The sequence below is a fragment of the Mytilus trossulus genome, chromosome 5 (genome assembly GCF_036588685.1).
Source record: "Mytilus trossulus isolate FHL-02 chromosome 5, PNRI_Mtr1.1.1.hap1, whole genome shotgun sequence".
In the NCBI taxonomy this organism is placed as follows: Eukaryota; Metazoa; Mollusca; class Bivalvia; order Mytilida; family Mytilidae; genus Mytilus; species Mytilus trossulus.
The window spans coordinates 31,353,379-31,379,146 of NC_086377.1; the positions used below are offsets into that span (position 1 = coordinate 31,353,379).

Here is a 25,768-nt window from a genome sequence, read left to right on the forward strand (position 1 = left end):
CCAACATAAACTTTAACAAGAGATTAAAATACGCAACATGACGAGATCGTCAGTTGAAAAGGACCTTTTCCTATTTCGGACCAATAGAGACTTACCACATTCCTGAGTTTTGTTTTGATGATGGTGGATTGTTTTGTTGGTTTGGTTTCTTGTTTTTGTTGGGTTTTTTTCTCGCCCTCTCGCAGAAGTACGCTTCATGGTCGACCGGTAATTATCAAATTAAATTTGGCCAAATAAAAAAAAAATCATCACATGAGAGTTCGACTGAAATTGTATTCCAAACAGGGCCTACATATCTTCCAGAGGCACCTCATTAGTTCGATAGGGAATCACTCACCCGCATATTTACAGATTGTAATTATTCGTACACGAATTATTATTTTTTTTATTATTATTATTTTATTTATCCATTTGATAAGGGATTTTTCGTTTGAATTTCTCTTTAGAGTTTGGTTTTATTTTATTACTTTACTTTTTGAAAACTAGTTTTGTTTTGGGTTATAAGAACACCAAAGTTGAATATAATCTTTCAAAACAATAAAACGTTTTCAAAATGATAATTAAAATAATTATGATGATAATGACGTAACTTACCTGACCAAGAAACGATAACAAGTTTCCGAACAGAAAGTTTGGTGCTGGTCCGGGAATATTCATATCTTTAAATGTTTTCATTTGGAGTCTTCTTTGTCTGAAATAAATATTAAGAGAGATTAATTCATGTGATGGAGTTATAACTGCATTAAATGGTGCTTACATCTATCTTAATAACGAAATTCGATAAGCTTCAATATGAATGTCCATCGGAAAAATGAAGCAAAAATGGCATCGGATTGACAGACACATAAATGAAATGAAGCACATAATAGGTTACAAGTTTAATAAAACAAAATTTAATTCAAAAGACAAAAATGGCTGAACATTCAGGAAGATAAATAAGATTTAACATAGTTAAAAAGATGACAGATCAGATTGTTATACCTCGAAAAATACATGGTCAATCTTTGGCACAACTTTTTTGAATTTTGGGCCCTCAATGCTCTTCAACTTTGTACTTATTTGGCTAAACAACTATTTTGATCTGAGCGTCACTGATGAGTCTTATGTAAACGGTACGCGCGTCTGGTGTACTAAATTATAATCCTGGTACTTTTGATAACTATTAACACCACTGGATCGATGCCACTGCTGATAGACGTTTCGTCTCCGCGGGTATCACTAGCCCAGTAGTTAGCACTTCGGTGTTGACATGAATATCAATTATGTGGTTGGTCATTTTTATAAATTTCCTGTTACAAAACTTTGAATTTTTCGAAAAATTAAGGATTTTCTTATCCCAGGAATATATTATTTTAGCCGTATTTGGCACAACTTTTTGGAATTTTGGGCCCTCTATTCTCGTCAACTTTGTACTTGTTTGGCTCTACAACTATTTTGATCTGAGCGTCACTGATGAGTCTTATGTGACGAAACGTGCGTCTGGCATACTAAATAATAATCCTGGTACTTTTGATAATTATTTATGATATTCATATAATATCCATCGTCATAAAGTGTCAAACGTGAGTCATACTGTTATGTAGACTAACGTTGTGTTTCATTTGGTTTTGGTTTGTAACCCGGATTTGTTTTCTCTCATCGATGTATGACTTGATCAAGGTTATACTACTGTAGCCTTTAGGTAGAATGTAAATATATTTATTGTTTAGTCTTTAGAAACAACCATGAAATGCTTGGAATTACCCCCTTTTCCCGCTAGAAAAGGAAATTGAAACACGAATTAATGTCTGAATATAATACTTTATAGATTGTGTACGCCCCACGAACCTTGTGGATATATTATTAGTTAGAACACCCGTACAAAAAAAGAAAGCCAGAGATAAATAAAGGCTAAATGATCAAACGGGTACATGCACATGTCTTATTAGTCACATTACAACTTTAACAGTTTCTTAATATATCAAGACGAATTTTCGAAACTAAGATATATATGTATAGATTTGGGTAGTTTCCCATTTTTATATATGTTTGAAGAAGTAAGCTATTTGAACTTACCTGTAGAACCAAATGAAACATCCTAGGCTTATACACAGCAACAACTCTGTCAGCATTTTGTTATCTCTGTACAAAAGATGTGGAAAAAAAATAACAATTGATTTGTGGAAAAACTTTATTTATATATATCTCTTATATTCTATGAACCAATCAAAACGGTCTAAAAGTAAATGGGTGGTTTGTTCAAAATAAGACAATAGATGTTCTCTGATCGATATTCCAACTACTGTGTTTAACAATGTATCGTTGTGCATTGCTAGTTTTTATTGAATAGGAAATGCTTTAACTAGACAGAGTCATAACAACATACAAATCTAATGTTTACGATTGTTTCACTTACAACAAATAAGGTTTAATAGAATAATTTTGATTAGAAGTTTAGAAGTTTTAAAACGATTTACACCTTTTTATTTTATTGGAAAGAAATAAAACAAGGGACGCTCAATTTTGAAACATGGTAAACTGCACTTCCATTGATATTGGAAACTAAGATAAGCTTTTGATAAGGTTATTGTTAATCTAAAAGTATACTTCTCTTTCTTATCTGTGTTTGAAATTTACAAAAAGTATGAAAAATGAAAGACGGAAGTGTCCTTTTAAAATATGAATCATATCGTATATTAAAATTAGTGACTAGCACAAAAAGTCTGAAAAGACAATTTATCGTCTGAATGAATTTGCACGATTTTTTACTCGTCATTTTTTTGTTGTCTGGAACATTTTCACAAATTCTTGACTTAATTTGTCTAAACAGTTCCAGATTATTCTAGACATATGTCTTGATACTATTAAAATTGTCTAAATATTTCTCTCGACACTTTCTTTGTCATCTGAAAAGTGTCTTTTTAAATTTGTTTCGATCAGTCTTGACATATTCTTGACAAAAATAAATCAGAAATTGTCAGAAAAATTAAGACACAAGTAATACTTTTGGAGAATGTCGACTAATTGTTCTTTCAAAGTTAGACAAACAATGGTCTTAATATATTTTTGGACATTATTAGTGTAGGTACGTTGAATGCCGAAGGTGACTTATTATATGAAAGTCCATAATTGACAATTAATGTTGACCTTTCCGACAGTACCGTATCGTTTCCCAAGTCACCGACCATAACTTCAGGAGAAAGAATATGCTATCTAGTAAATGTTCGAAGGGTTTGTGTTGTCGTTGGGAGCTGATATCAAAATAACTTTGATTAGAAGTTTAGAAGTTTTAAAACGATTTACATCTTGTTATTTTATTGGAAAGAAAACAAAGGACGCTCAATTTTGAAACATGGCAAACTGCACTTCCATTGAGACGGACGACTCCTTTTAAATATGAATCATATCATATATTAAAATTAGTGACTAGGACTGCCACAGTCAAAAAGTCTGAAAAGACAAATTATCGTCTGAATGAATTTGCATCATTTTTTACTCGTCATTTTTTAGTTGTCTGGAATATTTTCACAAATTCTTGACAAAGTCTTAATTTATCTAAACAGTTCCAGATTATTCTAGACATATGTCTTGATATTATTAACATTGCCTAAACATTTCACGACACTTTCATTGTCATCTGAAAAGTGTCTTTCTGAATTTGTTTTGATCAGTCTTGACATATTCTTCACATTCTAATTAATGTATGAATAAGTCCTGACACATTCTTGATGGTCTTACAGATGTCGCGACACTTTCTCAATAGTATAAATTTCGGCTTGATTTTTAACAGATACTTTTTTGACAGTTTAAACACCCTTTTTTGCGTTTTATACTCATTATTTTATTGCTAAACTAATCGTAGAAGAACTGTGATACGCTTATGAATTGCTAATCATGAAAAAAATGCTTGAAAAATGAAATATGACTACAGTATGATTGGTTATAATCATTTATCAATAATCTATAAGATTAATATATCAATATTTGTAATCATTCACTAAACCGCATTTAAATATTGTCACATTTGTATGTGTTAAATTTCATAACCATAATTGTATATACAAAAGTATTTATGTATCCAAAATTTTAAATATAAAATTATTTACATACACAAATTTTGTTTTTGTTGTAATCAGTGTGACTTGAAATAACATAATGTTCAATAAATAGAAAGACATATAAAGATATATCATGCATATTGGTCATGATTTGTAAAACTCATAAGTTAATGTAAGACAAATTTTAAAATGTCCAGCCATATTGTGAGAAAAAAAAGAATACCAGGAACCTGTCGAGAAATTTAAAGACAGAAATTAAATGTCAAAAATTTGTCAAGAAACTTTTAGACAATACTCAGAATGTGATAATTACAAATAAAAAAAATAAAGAACAAATTGTGAGAAAAATTAAGACACAAGTAATACTTTTGGAGAATGTCGACTAATTGTTCGTGCAAATTTAGACAAACAATGGTCTTTATATATTTTTGGACATTTTTAGTGTAGGTACGTTGAATGCCGAAGGTGATTAATTATATGAAAATCCATAATTGACAATCGAGGTTGACCTTTCCGACAGTTCTGTATCGTTTCTGAAGTCACCGACCATAACTTCAGGAGAAAGAATATGCTATCTACTTATGCTCGAAGGGTTTGTGTTGTCGTTGGGAGCTGATATCAAAATAAAGGAAGTTTTATTAAATAATAAATATTCGAATGAAATATTGCATAAGAACATTAAAATGAAATATATCCAAAAAGGATAAATACAGTGAAACCTGGCTAAACCGAATCCTGCTTTAACCGAAAACCTGTTTAAACCAATAATTTTCTAAAGCACAGGCATATCAAATTGAATGCGTTGTGAACCTGATAAAACCGAACATCAGCCAAAACCGAACAAAATCTTAAGTCCCGAAGAGGTTCGGTTTAAACAGGTTTCATTGTACATGTATGTCAAGAGTTAATTGTATAAAATAAACGAATGAATCATACGTTAAACTAGTTCATAAAAGAAAAACACACAATAGATTGATTTTATACATATTGTAGATGAAATTAAAATAAAATAAATAAATAAATATAGAATAAATTACTAAATTAATTACTAAATTGATTAATACTGTGGATTCATTAATATTCGTTTGATACCAATTTTTGTGGATTTCGGGGGTACAAGAGAACCACGAATTCAAATATCCAACGAATAACAAATTTGCCAAAACCACGACATTAAATATCCACGAATGTGTAAATTTTCCTCAAATCACGAAAATTGGTACCCACGAAAATAAATGAACCCACAGTAAATTTTAAAAAATAGAAGATAAATGAATATGAAATACGAATGGGGATAAATTGAATATAAATAAGATCAACAAATGAAATATATAGATTAATCGAACGAAATAAATTAAATACATAAATTAACAGTGAATATCATATGGCATTTTAAATCTGACATACCTATCAATTCGAAATACCAACAGAATTTAAGGACCTCTGCTCTAGGAGTTATATTGCGTATGGGTTAATACGGTGAGAAAAAGAAATATCAAAATATGTCTAAGGATAGAACTGATTAATAACTGTTCCGGGATATACAAATCTATTTTAATCAAATATATAGTTTATTTTTATTTTATTGAATAATCGAACGCTCTCTCGTGAATAGTATTAACAATAAACAAGAATGTGTTCCCAGAACAAGGATGCCTCACTCACACTTTCATTTCCTATGTTCAGTAGACAGTGAAATTAGGGTCAACACTCTTATAAGGCATTAAATAAAGGCAACAGTAGTATACCGCTGTTCAAAACTCATAAATCCATGGACAAAAAACAAAATCGGGGTACCAAACTAAAACCGAGGGAAACGCATTAAATATAAGAGGAGAACAACGACACAACACTGAAAAGTAACACACACAGAAACGGACCAAGCATCAGACAAAATCCCACGATAATAAAAAATATAACTTCAAAACCAAATACATGAATTTGGGATAGACAAGTACCGTGACACGTCTTATAGCAATGTGAATTTGCACTCAAAAATAAAAGAAAACAAACGACGCAACGTTAAAATGTATTACACACAGAAACGAACAATAATATAACAATGGCCATCTTCCTGACTTGGTACAGGACATTTTTAAAGGAAAAAATGGTGGGTTGAACCTGATTTTTCTGGCATGCAAAACTTCGCACTTTAATGGCAATGTTAAATAATATTGAAATGACAACATAATACTACAGGATTACAATACAAATAAATAGGAGAACATATAAGACAAAGAAACACATGATTAATAGATAGCAAAAAGCATCAGGTTTTAAATTCAATACGCCAAAAAACGCGCATCGTCCTCACAAGACTCACCAGTGACGCCTAGATATAAATACAATTGGAAAGATCATATCGTAAGAAACATGTGTACTAAGTTTCAAGTTGATTGGGCTTCAACTTAATCAAAAACTACCCTGAACCAAAATCTTAAATCTGAAGCGGGACGAACCAACGGACGTACAGACCAGAAAACATAATGTTCCTCTGCTATAGTAGGTGGTGCATAAAAAATGGATAAGATTGTGGGAAAAAGGTTTTGTAAATGCTGAAAATAATAACAAAAAAAGTCACTAAAAGTCAAGCTATTATCATCTGATTATTTAAATAGAATTCTATTCAAGGTTCTGGTAATGCATCAAATTACCGTTCTTTTATTTCATATAAAATGCATTAGTCTATGCTATAGATGTGTCTGTATGTGTAGAAGGTGTAGGTGGAAAGTGCTAGAGAAAGATCTAAAACGTAATTATAAGGAATTATCCGCCCTTAGTTGACATTTTTACGTCAATGATAAGAAAATTAATCTATGATAAAAGCATAAAATTGTTACAACTGTTCATATAGTATTATATGCTGTATTGGATTGATTACCATTAAGACTAGTTACTTATTTTCGTGTATATTTGTTAGTTAATTTATCAACAATATATTATTTTAAATATAGCTAAATGGGCACACGAGTTATGTTCACTGTAAGCAAGTGGGAAAAGACATAATTCAAAAGGGCTGTTTTACATGTCGCATTAATCAGACAAGCTTACGTCTATAAAATTGATACCATTTTCGATTGCAATTGAAAAAAGTGGTGAAGTCTTTCTTTAAAGTCTAAACAAAATTTAGCCTGTGTCCACTCCTTCAATCAAGATTTGTTTCAATTTGTCTAGCCATTATGCTCATGACTGTATCCAGGGTTGTATGAAAACTGGCTGTTTTTTTCCAGTAAAACTAAATTTTGTACTAATAACATAGAAGAACTTTATAAACGCCCTCTTCTTATTAATGTCATAGGATGTTTTTTAATTTAATTATCACTTCAATTTCAGATTTCACGGAATAAGATTCAAGATAATACACAGGACACATACTATAAAGGTTACAAACTAGGGCAGTGGCAAAAGTTAACAAAATTCTAGTCCTTTTAGTAAACTAATTTTTCCTGAGAAGCAGGCGTTCTACAGTTCAATCAGACATACTTGCGTTGACTTTATTATTGCGAAAATTGAGACTGGATATCTTTTGCAAAAACAAAAAACGCATTGCAAAGTGGAGAGCATTATTTCAATACAATATTTCTTTAACTAGTTTAGATAGTCGGTTAATCTTTTATTTCTGGTTTTGTGCAACAATCGTTATAAGGAACTGCACTGCTATATGTGACAATTTGAAATGCCTTTGTTGATAACCAGCACGATATGTTTAATGACCTAAGGCAGACCGGAAGTATATGTTAGTTGTGTGTTGTTGGTTGTCTATCAATGTCGGAAACCAACATTTTTATTTTGTTACCTAGATTTTTTTTTTAAATTCTCTATTTATGAGTTGCATACAGCGGTATACTACTGTTTCCTTAATGTATATATAATTTACAAAAAAAAATACTGTAAATTTAGAAAGTATTGCGATGTTTTTGCTATTGCGAAAAATGCTACAGGGTTATAGTCGCATTTATTTAAACTTACATTTGTTTTTATTATTATTTAAGAAGTAAATACTTCTTTTTTTAACTTTATTGGGGTGTAAAAGCGTTGACCGAAGTGCAGTTGTATGAAACGCGAAAGCGCTTCATTCTAAAAATGTGAGCACGGTCTACAACTTTATGAAGTTTCAAAAAGAAGCATTTAATACTTATAAAACACAAGTTTTATCATTTGTTTTATTTAATTCACCTGGGCACTTTATTGTCGGACCTCGTGTTATCATGAATGATAAGTTTTATTATGTAATGCAATTGATTCAAAGGAATAACAAGTGATATGCAGTTAGCCAATCAGAATAACGTATTATAATGAAACATATATTTAATGTAATTAAATGAATTTAACTGGGTTTTGCTCAATATTGCAAACATTAAATTCGCATTTAAGTCAAAAATCACAAAATCGCAATAATAAATGCACGCAATTATTTCTGAACTTGCAATAGTACGTTTTTTTTATATAGTATGTATACTTCATCAATAAGATTAAAAAAACTAACCGAATTCTATTAATCTAAGGCTGCATTTCTTTCTAACCAATATTTTATAAACGTTGTGTGGCGTTTGTTTTTATTTTCTAAACGCTACGAAAGTAGAAACAAATAAATGATGTAATAAGTCTTTACTGACCCTGTTTAAACTTTCAATTATGCATGCACATGTTGTTGGTTAACAGATTTTTTAGAAACGTTTAATCAAGTTCAAGTTAGAAACAAATGTAGCGTTTGTACTAACAAAAGACAAACGACAACCTGTAGACGCATTCTTAGAGATTGCATAGTTTGTCAAAGTTTATGTAAACTTTGCAAACGTATGTTAGAAACAAATGATCAAAACATATGTGCGCGCTTAATCGTTTGCATCGTTTGTGTTAGAAAGAAATGCACTCTAAAACAATTGTTGTTTATTTCAAAGCTGATTGTAAATGTAGTTCTTAGTATATTTAATCAAACATTGTCATCGTTATGTATACATATATTTTCAATTATTTAACCAAGACAGACGCTTTTTTCTATCAGTGCATTAAATTTAGTTTTTTTTCTGAACCCATTTAACCTATGGCCTGTGTAACTAATAAAAGATAAAGACCCACTACACAGGTTGTCATGTGACTTACAAAGGTATAATTACTGATTTCCTTTAGATCTTCTTCTTTGAATCTATGTCTGCTTTGATTTATTGCCTTTTCATGATGATTAACGATACAATATCAGGAAATTCTAGATACTCAAAGTCTTTTTCTTGAATATAATCTTACATTGCATAACCCGTGCGTACCAAGTTGTGAAAAGTACAGTTAACAGACTGATTTTATGAAGAAAACAGTTTGTATTGACTGACATACATATTACAAATTGTAGAAATTTGTCCTTCAAACCTGTTTGAATATAAATGACTGTCAATTAGACAACAAGAGAACAATTCGTTTTGAAGTGGAATTGGAGTTCTAAGACCTAGATGTATAACGATTCATTCTCTTTATATTTGTCAAGGTATGATAGAGTAAGCTTAATTACCTGCAGACGTTCAAAACAATGGTTTTATCATTTCTAGGGTATATATTTAATTGTTCCGTACAGAAGATCCGGTATGGTTGTATTTAATGAATCCAAAACTCGCAAACTTATAAACTAAAAAGATGATGTAGTTAAAGCTTTTTAGAAATATGTCAACCAAAGATAGTTTTAGCCACTGATACACACCTTCATGCAATTATATATAGATGCAAGTATAGGAAATTTAAAGAGATACCGTGGTAAAATCCGGGGAGGACAAATTGTCTTCTAAAAATTTGAAGATCAATATTGTTGATCTAAATAAAAGACTTGATATATATGTGTAATGGTCAAATCAATATTTAGTCACATTACGTCTTGACTTTTTAACATTACTTATTCATATACGATATCTACACTGACATATGCTTAGTATTATGCTAAAAACACATTCCAAACATGAAGCACACTACAAATTTATAGCATATTTGCTCTGGTCTGGTTTATAGCCAAACAAGTTTACATCTGCTATGTTCAGCTTTTCTTCCGCGATATTTGAACCGCAATACAATCTTTAAGATTATTAAAGAACTAATGTGTGTACAAATTGAGTATTTACCATTTGTTCTATATATAACGGTAAGTATTAGGTACTTGCTTCACAAAAACATGATTGAATTGATTTATATTTTTCTTGTCATAAAAAGTCTAACAATGATCGTGACTGTAATACAAGTATCCTAGAATTGCTTTAAGTTGAACAATATCGTGCTTTAGTATATAAAATGGCAATAAGATACCCAGTCATCTCTGTCTGTAATCTTTTAAGATAATTAGTCCATTTTAAGAACTACTATGTATCAGTTGGTCGGTTGTACTATGCCATTATTTATTAAAATTAATTGAATTGAAATAAACAACGCTTTACTTGGGTACAAATAAACTCATCATAGATACCAGGACTAAATTTAGTATTTACGCCAGACGCGCTTTTCGTCTACAAAAGACTCATCAGTGACGCTCGAATCCAAAAAAGTTAAAAAGGCCAAATAATAGACGAAGTTGAAGAGCATTGAGAACCAAAATTCCTAAAAGTTTTGCCAAATACAGCTAAGGTAATCTATGCCTGAGGTAGAAAAAGAGAAAGGAAAATGTTGAAAACGTAATTTCCATTTGAGAAAGATAATCAAACTTTAGTTAAGCATAGAAGAACTAATGTACTCGCATTGATAAATATATAAATCGCTAGTAAAAAAATCTATTAACTCAAAATAAATTCTTTTATTCATTCTCAATTTTATTTTGTATATAATCGAATACAATGAAATGAATGACCTTGCACGTTTATTACAGGTAACATAAACCTAAAGAATAAGGGTCTGTTGATGCAATTTATAAAAGACAAACCTTCTACATTTTATTTCAATGTATTAACGATTCGCCGTAACATATAATTCCCCTGAATGCTTTTTAAAAAGATGACATCGTGTTTAAATTACCACAGATGGTTTAGCCGTCGCACCGATTTATTATAAGTGGAAATATATATTATCGCTATGTTGTGTGAATTTTTCCCTAGAACTTTTTTTGTGTGTGAATTTTTCATATCCTGCTACTCGCTTTAGATGGAAAAGTTTCGCTATAAACTAAAAACGCACATGTAGTTGCTTATGAAATTGACAATGTCGACATAGGTAAAATAGTGATAAGATAAATAATGAGAGGTTCTAAAAAAGAAATCACCAATCCTACAACATTCCAACTGACTCCATTTTTCAGAAAACGACATCTTTAACAAACATAAACTTTTAGCTACCGCTTTACCAGCAGAACCAAAAACAATGAAAGTCCCAACTATGTATTTGCTTCCGAAGCTACACAAAAACCTTACAAATGTATATTTATTTGGTCTTCAAGCCATTGTTCCGCTACTAAATTATCTATTATACTTACCAGTACACTTAGTGCAATCAAAACCCTGATAAAAAATTGTTCAAATAAGGCCTTCGAAAATAGTGGAATTTTAAAATTACTTTTGGAATGTCAAAAATTCGTTGGAAGTACTTCATAAATTGCATACTTATATTGGTGATTTTGAATCAGTTCAAAGGTTTGATTTTTCTACCCTATATACCACATTGCCTAACATTCTCATTAAGACAAAAATGTTCAAACTCATTTAGGTAATTTTTTAGTAGCAATAAACAAAACAACGATGTCAATTGGAATGCTTTGATATTATATCTGGCCTTGAATTTTTACTAGATAACATTTTTGTTCGCTTTGAAGATTCCGTATATTGTCAAGTTATCGAAATTCCAATGAGAAGTAACTATGCACCACATATTGCGGACCTGTCTTTGTATTGCTATGCGTTACAATTTATGACAAAAATCCGCAAAGACCCATCGAAACATCATCTGATACACAAATTTAATAATACTTTTAGATATTTGGATGATATTTTGGCTCTCAATAATGACAACTTCAGTATGTATACTTAAGAAATTTATCCTGTTAAACTTACTTTAAATAAAGCTAATACTAACAATGACTACTGCCCTTTCCCCGATCTTGATATCTATATCATTAACGGAAAGCTTAATACTAAAATTTATGATCAAAGAGATGACTTCTCATTTCCTATCGTTAATAATCCATTTTTAGATGGTGACGTTCCCTTGTCACCTTCTTACGGTGTTTATATTTCTCAGCTTGTAAGATTCGCTCGTGTATGTAACATGTTTTAGATTTTTATGAGAGAAATTTATGTATTACTGAAAAATTATAACACCAGGGTTTTCGATATCTCAAACTAGTCAAAACATTTACGAAAGTTTATCATAGGTATAAGGACATTCGTAAATATAGCTCAACATGCAGACTTCTTATACGTTCAGGTATTTCACATCCAATATTTAAGGGAAAAATTCTTTATAAAGCACAAAAATGTCAGTATTCACCTCAGAAGCTAGCAAGACCTTTACATAGACTTATTAAGAAGGGATATAGTTGCGATACTATTATCAGGTCATTAAAGATAGCATATGTTGACGTTGATATTGATTCACTTATAGGGTCTTTGCATCGGAACTAAACACATTTATTTAAAAACCAGTTTTTGGCATGACACGGGTTATGTTCTTCTCATATTGTTATGATGGTATGATACTAAACACCTAATGGGAAGGATTGTGCCTGATGTTCATATGATGAAATCATAATCTTTCAATCAGTTTAATTGAAGTCTGGAGCTGGCATGTCAATGTGTCAGTTAACTGCTAGTAGTCTGATGATATTTTAGTAATATTTTCATTTTGTTTATTTTCTTTGGTTACATCTTCTGAAATCAGACTCAGACTTCTCTTGAACTGAATTTTTTAATGTGCGTATTGTTATGCCATTACTATTTTGCATTGGCTAGAGGTATGACGGGAGGGTTGATATCTCATAAACATGTTTAACCCCGCCTCAATTTTACGCCTGTCCCAAGTCAGGAGCCTTTGGCCTTTGTAAGTTTTGTGTTATTTTTAATTTCAGTTTCTTGTGTACAATTTGGAGTTTAGTATGGGGTTCATTATCACTGAACTAGTATATATTTGTTTAGGGGCCAGATAAAGGACTCCACTGGGTGCAGGAATTTCTCGCTACATTGGAGATCTGTTGGTGACCTTCTACTGTTGTCTGCTCTATGGATGGGTTGTTGTCTCTTCCCCCATTTCCATTCTCAATTTTATAAACAGATTATCATTGGTCATCTCAACTCGATTGCTTTTCTCGTGCAGGCTCAAGCGAGAAAAACAATATCGTTGAGATGATCAACGATAATCTATAATTATAGACATTTCCCCTGTCGATATCGATTTGGGAAAATGTTAGATTAAATTTGTAGATCAAGGCAAACTTATATGCTTTTTATGCTTAGCAAGAGTAAGTACGTAGATTTATCTTCATTTTCAAATTCTTCCTGAATAACCCGAACAAAGTGTATATATAAACAGATATAGGCCAACGTTTTAACAATTTATATAGAAATGGTAATTTATTCTGAAATTCAAAGGTAATGCATTTCATTTGGTAATAAATGAACTCATCATAAGTACCAGGATTAAAAAATTATATAAACGCCAGACGCGCGTTTCGTCTACATATTATACCCTCGATTTTTTTAATGTTTTTTTTTTATTATAATGAATTTTGCTCACGTTTTCATGGAAATATTTAAGTTCTAGTACATAACCTGATTTCTATAAAACCGAGAAAATCAGAAACTGGTCGAAGGGATTCATCTCATGAAGATTGTAGAAATTAGGCCAGAAACTATGACTGTATTCGAGTCATTGCTACCGATAATGTGATTTTAATTTACGAATAATTGTTGTGTGTCTACAACATGTTAAATAATTTTCTATGTCCTTGACTATTAATTAAAGAATGCAATTACAGAAACACGATATCATCATTAGAAGGTATTATTTCTTCGGGTTAATTGAATTATAATAGAACATGATTTTACAAATGTATATCAAGGCAAACTTATAATGTGATTGCAAATGACACACAAACATAAATTTTTGATAGTTACAATCGCGGTTAACTAAAAAAATATAATGAAATAATGGTAAGTACATTGTCATTAGTTAGTCCAAACAAGTAAACACATAATATACGATAAAACAGGACGCGACTTCAATATCAATAACTGTTAAATTTCAACGTCAAAATTATATGATATTAATTTCAAAGAAAAATAAATACATTTTAATTTTACTGTTTTACTGTTTAGTTAATTTTTAGTTGTGTCCATTGATGTGGCCCAGTATTTATACATCCCGTCATGGTATTGTTGTATATTTTTGCATTCTTGTCTTTTGTTTTTTGCTAATGTGATTTGTCTATATGTCTTTTTGTTTTTCATTGTTGACATATTTGTTTGTTTTATAGTGATTGAGACTTAACACAATTTTGACAACATTTTTTTTATATTTTTAGTTTTGTTCACATGTAAGTCGACTGTCATACAAGTGAGAGTTTTAGCTAGCATTAATTTCAGTTTTAATTCACTATTTTTTACATAAGAACATGATTGTAGCAAGTAATATATATATGACAGTTGTAACCCATTCGTTATATGTGTTATGTGTTAGCCATTTGCCTACGGACTTCCCATTTAGAATTTTTCACGGAGTTCGGCATTTCATGTTTTTATTTGCTTTTTAATACACACACTTTGTATATCACTATCAAGGCAACTGGAAGTGACTGAAGAAATAATATGATTGTTAGCCTTCTTAGACCTCAACAAATAAAGATTCCTTTACCTATTTTATTCTTATTACAAATTTCTTATTGCTTAACTACATATAGCCCTTTATAGCTTGCTGTTCAGTGGGAGTCAAGGATCCCAATTGGAGGCCCCACTTTGCCCCAACTTTAACAAATTAGTCTCATAGTCACTCATACCACATCTTCTTATACTTATAAATATGTTATCCTTGATCTTGACCACTGCATGGATCTTTATCGTCTAATAGAAACAAATCAAACGCATACTTAACATAATATAGAGCGTAATTCAAGAAATAATAAATATTGAGAACGTTTACATCGAAATAATAATCAGGTTTACGATATAATCGAAAGGTTTAGTCACCTGATCATAGTGACACAAGTCATTATAGAGCATTCTTCTAAATTGACGAAAGGTACGTATGCTTGACGAATCATACGTAAAACTCGTTGTAGGGATCCTTTATTTTGACATATTCAAATAGCCTTGGAACTTTGGACAATTATCCTACATGCAATTACACTTATTGAATTGAATTTTCTTGAGATATATTTAGCATTGCGGGACGTACGATCGGTTAAAATATGATAACACCAGGTTGGAGGAAATAACACTACAAAAGATCCCAAATATAGAGTAGTCGGACGAGAAAAAAAACCCTAAAAGATCAAAAACCGGCCCCTCCCCCACTCTTTAATATTACAATGTTGCACTGTTTAACCTAAGAAAATGTCAAAGCAAATACATTGTCGTCTTCCCTTACAGAAAAATCAAAACACAAATACTTACTTCAACGCTCAAATTAATAAAATGAAAAGCATATGCTGTTGCTCGTTTAAGCATATGCTGTTGCTCGTTTAATAACTTTTGAATCATCGCCTCTCCTCTGGTAATATTCAGTAATATTCATTAACTACTTCGCGTCTATCTTCCAAACACATGTGTACTGTTAAATCGTCATTACAAAATCCACAACATATATGGTGCAAAATTGTTAATTTATTCTCTTGATTTACAAAATCCACAACATATATGGTGCAAAATTGTTAATTTATTCTCTAGATTTACAAAATCTGTTTTTTCTAGATTTATTCACCATTACTTTTTAAAATCATTTTAGCATCATTTTTAAGCAAATCTCGATATTCCACTTTGACAATTTGCTAAAAGTGTACTATAAAAAATAAAAATAAATGTGAATCTGGTCGTTAAATTTAGACTAATGTAATTCAGTAATGCCGTTGAAATGTTTATCGTGAAACTCGTGCTTAAAAATGTCCCGCGGGTGTTCTCGTGGTTTACGTAACTAACGTATTCGGACGTTAGTGTATTTGACACTATTGTTCTCTGTTTGATTATATTAAATCGTGTATTATTTGCGATATTAATATTTTTGAAAAATAAACTTGATTTAGAAAAGAATGCTGTTTTGTTGGATAAACAAAGACTCTTTTAACTGTTATTGTGGATAGGGTGAAAAAACATGAAAGAAAAAAGATAATAAAGAAAGAACCCGTTTAGCTCTAGCGTATGCGAATATACGCATATTTATTTCAGATTTTTAATGTTGATAAGAGAAAGTTGACGATTTTAAAGTCATATAAGGGTTTCGGTTTTAATGGTAGAACAATACATATTTTATTTCTTTTTTCTGTTCTATCTTTACATTGCAGGTATACATCTTACCCACAAATTGTAACGACAAGGAGTTGCTCCTAATTAAAGGAGGCTTATACTTAGAAGAAGTATAGCAGACTGGATCATGTATTGACTTCAAATATAAACTTGGCGTTGTTGACTTTTCGAAAAAGAACGTTGACGGAATTATACTACTTTTTGTAATCAACGTAAACAGGATGGCGGGGATAAGAGCGTAATCTTTCAATATGTTGTACAAAAATGTTGTCAAACCATGCACGAAGTCGTGCATAGAAAACAATGGTCATTTGTTGTCTAGTTCTATACAGTTGAATAGGCAACATGTGTAAGAAAACAGTCAGAATACATTTAAAAGGATTGATTTAAAAAAAAGACCGAATTAAGACCGAAATGCCTTTCCATTTCGTAGGATCAATTGTTATTTTAACTGTAATGATAATCTGACAGGCACAAACAAATAATAGTCATTTGCACAAATTTGCTTGCATTTGCTTTCAAACCAGCGGACTGATACATTGACTTTCAATGCAATTTCAATTGGAGAGTGTGATTAAAATTTAACATAGTCTACTCGTTACTTCCAAGGTCATTACAACAGATCACTTTCGAGTTATGTCATTCATTTGAAAAACACGCCAGTTTTCACGTCTTTATGACGTCATTTACCAGATAAAGGGGATCGCCTGTATCCCTGTACAAATAAAATACACCAATCGTCTTCGTGATGGTCATTACGCAGGATAAACTAGACATAATGTCTGCTCCGAGAATGAAATAATTCTACGCAAAATGATATGTACCCCCAAACAGAGACCATATCAACTATAGGTCACCATTCGACCGTAAACAATGAGCAAACCCGTCAGTGTATCTCCTGTCCTGATATTTCGAAAAAGAAAACATATGTATGCTTTTTTTTTTTAGCAATATGCGGATACATAAAACGAATGCTTCCGGTGAATGTCGAAAACAAGTATCTGTATCCAAGTGAGAAATATTTGCTAATAGTGGAATTATTACATAACAATTAGATAACTAATGGGATGCTATTCTGACACATTCGAACTGGTAGTTTGTAGAGAGATATACGAAACTAGCTGATGATAATGAATCTTATTTCATTTGGTATTACTATCAATTTCAGACGAAATCCATCATTGAACTTTATGTAACTTGTAATACTTTATCTTGTAATTTTTCATTAATAAATACCGATACTGTTTAAAGTCGAAACGAAAGACAGTTAGCTAAATATTAAACGAAGATATCTACATAAAACGGTTTAAATATTAATGGCATTTATCATATTCTAATCAGACAAAATTCATACACTTGCAAGGGAAAGGGGAACAACTGTGTTTGAGCGTTGAAATATTTAATATGTAAAATATAATTATTCAGTATGTAGCCATCAATTTATATATCAATGTTAACAGGTTCATAGTAAAAACAAATTATTTGTATAGTGTTTAGCTCTAGCAATGTAAAAATGTGGGACTAAATTCTGTCAATTCAATAACAGGGGAAGTTGATAGTCAATTGAATACTCACCAATCGACGAAAATCCGAAAGAAAAAAATAACCACCAGATAAAGCACAAAAAAAAAAATTGTAGCCTTTTTGGAAATTTATAAATCACGTGATTAATTATGTTGTTCATGAAAAAAACACGACAAAAAGTGTCCAGGATGGACTGACGCGAATTACATGTACTTTAAATCTTTATGTTTGTGTCATACAAAGAACATTTTTATTTCTGCGGCCCATGCACTAGTTTTGTTTTATCTCTTTCTTTTACTTACATGTAACGATCGGTACAAACCTGAAGTTAGAAAAGTCACGAATGCGCCCCTCAAATTTTGCTATGCCATGAACGAGAACAATAGAAAATGCACTTTTTTATGGAAGTTTTTAAGTACACAGTGAGGTCTATGGAAGCGTATTAGCGCCACATATTTTTTTTTAATTTGTCTTCCTATCTTTGCATTATCACAACTCAAATCTTTGCGAAAAACACAATCCTTTCCGAAATAACGCAAACCCTTGCGTTATAATTCAAATCTTTGCGATATAACGCAAACCTTTGCGAAATAGCGTAAACCTTTGCGATATAACGCAAACGTTTGCGTTATAACGCAAATATCTTGATTTCAATTATTCAGTAAGTTTTGTATATTATGTCTGTGTGATTCATTTCGGTTGTGATTTACTAGAAGATGAAAAAGAAACATACATACAAGACCAAATCATTATAATAAATATGCATAGGAATAATGCAATACTTGAAGTGCAATTATACATGAAATAAATAAAAGACTGATTTGTGCATCAGAAAAGTAAAATATTTAACAAGAAAATAGATACAGTAGAGTATAGTATACGGGCATATTTGAATTGAAAGATTTAAAACAATGTCATACAATTATGAAACTTTCAAGCTGAAACTACTATACATGTTTTATAGTAGTCTCAGTTTCAAGTCAAATAGACAAAATGATCTTTCGGCTTTAAAAAGAGTTAATAATAAGGAAACTTTTTTTTTAAATCTTAGAATATGATGGAGATTCTTTGATAGAAAGTGATTGAATTTCCATTTCAATATAGTGAAGTATATTTAAGATGCTTGGGTAGCAATTTGAATGAAGAGAACATAATTTTATTTTAAAATTAAAGAACCTTAGTGAGTACGCTCACATACCCCACGTCCCCACATTGTCATTGGAGAAATTAAATAAGTGTAAGGAAAAAAATTATATAAGAAAAAATATTGAATAATAATTTCCTGTCAATATCCACATCTACATGCATAGTATGTCCTTATCATTTACAAAATTTCATGAAATTCTGTTGTGTGGTTTCAGAGGAGTTGAGATGACAAACTGTTGCAGAAGTACATTGAAGCAAATAAGTTCAAAGGGGCGTAACTCCTAGAAAAAAAAATGAATCAAAATTTGTTGTCGAAATGCACATCTACGTAGTATGTTCTTATTATCTACAAAGTTTCATGAAATTCTGTTGTGTGGTTTGACAGGAGTTGAGGTGACAAACTGTGGAAGTAGTACCTTAAAGCAAATAAGTTCAAACAAGTGTAATTCCTAGAAAAATGATTGAATCGTAATTTCCTGTCGATATGCACATCTACATAGTATGTCCTTATTATCTGAAAAAGTTTCATGAAATTCTGTTGAGTAGTTTCAGAGGAGTTGCGATGACAAACTGTTGCAGTAGTACATTAAAGTAAATAAGTTCAAAGGGGCGTAACTCCTAGAAAAAAAATTGAATCGCAATTTCCCGTCAACATGCACAACTACATAGTATGTCCTTATTATCTGAAAAGGTTTCGTGAAATTCTGTTGTGTGGTTTGAGAGGAGTTGCGATGACAAACTGTTGCAGTAGTACATTAAAGTAAATAAGTTCAAAGGGGCGTAACTCCTAGAAAAAAAATTGAATCGCAATTTCCCGTCGATATTCACAACTACATAGTATATCCTTATTAACTGAAAAGGTTTCGTGAAATTCTGTTGAGTAGTTTCAGAGGAGTTGCGATGACAAACTGTTGCTGTAGTACATTAAAGTAAATAAGTTCAAAGGGGCGTAACTCCTAGAAAAAAAATTCAATCACAATTTCCCATCGATATGCACAACTACATAGTATGTCCTTATTATCTGAAAAGGTCTCGTGAAATTCTGTTGTGTGGTTTGAGAGGAGTTGCGATGACAATCTGTTGCAGTAGTACACTAAAGTAAATAAGTTCAAAGGGGCATAACTCCTAGCAAAAAAAATTGAATCGCAATTTTCCCGCGTCGATATGCACAACTACATAGTATGTCCTTATTATCTGAAAAGGTTTCGTGAAATTCTGTTGAGTGGTTTGAGAGAAGTTGCGATGACAAGAAACAGGACTGACGGACGGACGGACGGACGGACTGACGGACGGGTCAAAAACATTATACCCTCCGCAACTCGTTGCGTGGGGTATAATAAAGCATCTTCATTCTATATATTTATTGCCAAAGGGTAGCTTGTTTGAATCAACTAACTTTTCACAATTCTCAAACGAGATGATTGTTTACTTCTACGAATAGTTACTTAGATGAGAATTTTCTTATTGGCACTCATACCACATCTGCTGTTTCCTTTGAATCTTAAATAAGAAAAATATTAAGATAAAACAAATGTTTGCATTGTGACGCAAACGTTTGCGTTATTTCGATAATGTATGCGTTATTTCGCAAAGGCTTGCCTTAAAATGCAAAGATAGGAAGAAAATTAAAAAAAAAAAAAAAATGCGTGTCGCTCATACGCTTCCGTACGTCAGATCTGCTCTTGCCACGTGAACTTTCAAGATAGACATATTAAAAGATCGTCTTTTCGTGACTATAAAATAAATAAAACAAAAGACACTTTTGACCAATATCATCCCTCGGGCCTAAAGGCCCTTGGACTGGTATTGATGTCTCGGGATGATACGACATATGATACGGATTTTGCCATCATGTATTATCCTTTATAAATACAATGTACGTGCATGTTCGTTTCAATACCTTATTTTTTTAATCAGATTTGTACAACTTTCGTGGGTACAGGGGACCACGAATTTAAATGTTCAACCAATTACAAATTGTCTAAAGTAATGAATGAAAACTTTGCAAATCACTAAATTAGATATGATAATCCATTAATATGCAAGTTTTTCTTAATCCACGAAAATTGGTACTCACGAAAATAAATAAATCCATAGTTTTTTTTCAAACACAAATTAAATAATAACAAAAAAATGGATCCACCTACCAGTTTCAACAGCCTTGTACCTTCTTCCGGTATGCATTTATTAGTAAACGATTAATTTATAAAACAATTTAAATTGATTTTTGTTATGACATTACATTTCAAAGCACGTCAGGTATAGGATGTTAGTTCGTACCATGCACGCCATTGAAACATAATGTTTGGCATATTACAAGGCTTACAAACACCTGTGTTATATCGTTAGAAATGAGTAAATTGTTGATATTGGATTTTTATAAAATTGGACAGCATGTCATTATTTGTTTTCAATATTATTTCAACAATGTGTAGTTTGAGACACGTGATTCTGGACGTCATTGGGTGTACTCGGAAACTGGTTCAGTGGATAAAAAAGGTCATGCTAGAATAATTGTAGGCAGCATCAAAATGAGGGAGCTTCCATTTGATTTTAGGGGAAGAGGGCTAGGACGGAAATTTAAAAAAAAGTACCCGGCCAAGCCTCTGTGTTTTTGTGATATGTATTTCTGTTTGTATCCTTCTGATGAGTTAAGCCTTTTTCAAATGATTATTATAGTTCGTTCTTATGTTGTATTGTTGCACCTCTATTCGAGGTTAGAGGGAAGGTTTGGGACCCCGCTAACATGTTTAACTCCAATACATTCTGTTTGCATGTGCTTGTAAGTATGTGTCTGTAATGGTTGTCGTCTGTTGATGCGTTTCATATTTGCTTTTCGTTCATTTTTTGTACATTTATTAGGCTGTCATTTTTCTCGTTTGAATATTTTAACGTTTATTTTGGGGCCTTTTATAGCTGACTATGCGGTATAGAATTTACTCATTGTTGAAGGCCGTGCGGTGAACTACATTGTATAGTTGTTAGTTTATTTGTCATTAGGTCTGTTGTGGAGAGTTGTCTCATTGGCGATCGAACCACATCTTGTTTTATAGGACAGATTGTTATTTAAAAGTTGCAGGTAAGCAACTCGGCAAAAATAAGCAAGAAGAGCAATTTTGAAAACAAAGAAAGGATAAACTAAAAAAAAATGGCAGGTTTGTGATTAAAAAAAATTAAACTTTGAATGAAATCGTCTAATTCCGTTTGCATTTTTTGTTGTTGTTGGGAGGACCCCCGCCCTTACATCATTCCTGAATACGCCTATGTAAATTCGACACGATCGCTTTATGTTTAGGTCAGCTTTGACTGAATGATCGTAGTTGATTAGTTATAGCTAACACGTGTACATAATTATTTATAATAATTCAAATCCAAAAACAATATTCTAATTTGAATTATTCCACTAGTTAACCTCGCTGAATACGTGTGACAATTCCGACCTTGATGTTAAAAATACGAAGTTAATTTCACTATGTTTATAACCGTAGAAAAAACCTTACTGACGGTGATTCCAGCATTAAACAGGTTAATGAAGATTTAAATATTCCAAAACGGTAATCCAAATCAGGATGACTTTTCAACAATTAAAAGATGTTTTTGTAGGATTAAGGTACTATTGTAGTAAACTTTGCATACAATATTTACTGGATTTTAGAAACTTTTTATGGTACGTGTCAGTGGCGAATCCAGAATTTTCATAAGTGGGGGCCCGCTCCAGTCACGCTTCAATGATTCCCTATATAAGCAACCATTTTTTCCCCAAAAGGGGGGGGGGGGGCCTGAATCCTCCTCTGCGTGCGATATGTATCAGGCTACGGATTTAGGTTTTTGAAGTTTAACAGAATACGATAACTTTAAGATCGACTTTTGTTCTATCCACCTGTCATACTTGTAAATGAGAGGTTTGGCTAGCAATAAAACAAGGTTTAATCCACCTTTTTTCACAAGGAAATGCCTAGACCTGGTCAATAAAATGACAATTGTTTACATTCATTTGTTGTGTTGGAGCTTTTTATTTTGCCATTCCGCAGGAGATTTCGTTTAGGCAGCAACCATTAGATTTTCGGGGGGGGGGGGGGGGGGGGGGTATGGATTTGTTTTCCGGAAAGCGGAAAGCAAACAATTTTTTGGGCGATAAGTCGAAGACAATTTTTTTTTTCAATTTTAGAATTACATATAGTGGCACCTGAGGGTGAAACAAAAAACTTTTTTTTCTCAGGGTCAAATTTTTTTCTCCATAAACTGGAAACAAATTTATTTTTCCAACCCCCCCCCCCCCCCCCCCCCCCCCCCCCCCCAGAAAATCAAATGTTGCTGCCTTATAATTTGTATGATTTATTTTGTAGCCGAAACTTTTCGCTTAGTAGTTCAAGAAAATTGATGTCATTGACGAAAATATGCACCGACAATGACATAATTTTCTCAGAAGAGACGATATAAATTCTTTTATGACATGATGTCGCTGTTCAAAAACATTTTAACTAAGGTGCCTGTAGTGAAGTTAATATTCTTTAAAAAGAGTTCTCTAGTAGATACATGATTTATTTATCAACTTAAATCCAAAACCATTATTCATGATTACAGGAGTCTACAAAGAAAAGGGAAATAAACTATTACAATGTCTATTACTAATGACTTACTACTACAAAACCAAATAAACATAATATACTACGTTCACCCCCTCTAACAGTCAACAAATAGTTCAATTTAAAATTTCAGTTAATCGTCAAATTCAAATCTACTTGGTTTCTTAATTTCACGAGTAAAACGTCTAATAACGGGAGATGTTTCCATATATAGTGGTGTCCGTGTTGTTGTTAGCTTCCTGTGGTGTATTTTCAACATCGGTTTCGGCAATGTCCATAGTTCTATCGTTCAAAATTGAATGATCAAAATTGTCATTGCTTATTGGTTGTCCTCTTGGCGCTAGATGTCAGTCTGATACAGTAGTTTCACGTCCATCGGGGATTCTAACATGATGAGCATAAGTTGGATTAGCTTCCAAAATATCTTCTTCCTCGACGAGAGGATCATATTTAGTCGCACGCACCTGGTTTTTCATTAAAATTGGTCCAGGATTGGCTAATTACGAAAGAATAGATTGACCAGATGATGATCTTCTTCTAAAGTTGAAAAACCTTTCATATGGAGTACTGTAACAGTTTATTGATGTACATATCAAACTTCGAACAGAGTGCAATGCATCTCCCACTGCGTTACTTTAAGTCACAAAGATTCCAATGCTAGTGTCACGGCTTTCCAGATGATACCGTTTAAAATAGCGTTCACATTGCCCATTGCATTGTGGGCTGTATGGCGTTGTACTGTTATGTTTTATATCTTAAAAAATTAGAACTTTTAAATATATTAAATGAAGTAGTAAACATGTACTTAGTCCATGAGGTACAAAATGGTAGATGCCATTAGCCCATAGGGTACAAAATGGTTTTTTTATCGTGGGTACGAAATGGTAATTTTGGGTACGAAATGGCAGAGATACGGAACGGTCAAGGTACGAAAAGACTTGCGCATCTAGGAAATTCCACACCCGGAGGAGTATTTCATGTGGTTTTTAAACAATATTATATTAGTTCAGCTCAATGGACGCCGCACTTAACTCAGAAATATACAAATGAACAAAAACAAAAAACACAAAACGAACGCCGGATTTATGTATTATAAAACAAAATATGAAAAATAAATATGAAACACAGCAAACAAACGACAAGCATGCAATAAATCACACTCACCTGACTTAGAAAAAGCAAATGCATAATGTGGTGCATTAAATAAAGGCAACAGTAGTATACCGCTGTTCAAAACTCGTAAATCGATGGACAAAAACAAAATGGGGGTAACAAACTAAAACTGAGGGAAACGCATTAAATATAAGAGCAGAACAACGACACAACATTAAAATGTAACACACACAGAACATGTGTTAAACATGTGGTATAACAACGATGAAAATATCAAAGCCTATTTTGTGAGGGATAAAATTTATGTTGGAGGGAAAGAATACGTTCCATAGGATTCGTTCAGAGAACAATTTGAAAACTTGAAATGTTTGTGCTGGAATGTTCATGGACTCAACTCGATCTATAATGAAAACGATTTTTTGAATTTAGTAAATAGCTATGATGTTCTTTTTATTTGTGAAACCTGGTTAAATGATAATAACATAGTAGAAATAGATGGTTTTGTAAATATATCTTGCATTAATCGTAGCATTAATATTGGTACAAGAAATACCGGGCTGAAGTACGTCCATTATTCATAGTTCATTATTCATTATTCAATAATGAATAATGAAATAGTTCATTATTCACTATTCAATATTGAAAAATGAATAATGAATAATGAAATGGTTTATGTTTCATTATTCAAATTGAAGCGGTGAATAGTGAAAAAAATATTAAAAAAATTGACCGTGACACTATAGCTATATTTTGATTCGCAATGACCATAAGAGGGTTTACGGACGACCTAAATGCCACAATATGCATATAAATGAGGAAATATAAAAAAAGAAGATGTGGTATTATTGTCAATGAGACAAACATCCACAGAAGACAAAAATGACACAGACATCAACAACTATAGCTCACCGTACAGCCTACAACAATGAGCAAAGCCCATACCGCATAGTCAGCT

At 31.9% G+C, this 25,768-nt stretch overlaps 1 protein-coding gene across 2 annotated transcripts in view; it reads right to left on the reverse strand.

Moving 5' to 3' along the window:
• The window catches only part of LOC134719576 (cytochrome P450 3A24-like), a 37,081-nt gene extending 15,788 nt beyond the window's left edge, over window positions 1-21,293 (reverse strand). For both annotated transcript variants that reach the window (XM_063582570.1, XM_063582569.1), the window contains exons 1-3: window positions 21,262-21,293; window positions 2,056-2,121; window positions 595-691 (exon numbers count right to left, since the gene is read on the reverse strand). In XM_063582570.1, the coding sequence (XP_063438640.1) occupies window positions 595-691; window positions 2,056-2,111 (153 nt within the window). In that variant the 5' untranslated portion in view covers window positions 2,112-2,121; window positions 21,262-21,293. The remainder of the gene's footprint in view (window positions 1-594; window positions 692-2,055; window positions 2,122-21,261) is intronic.
• Between the last annotated feature and the right edge of the window lie 4,475 nt (window positions 21,294-25,768).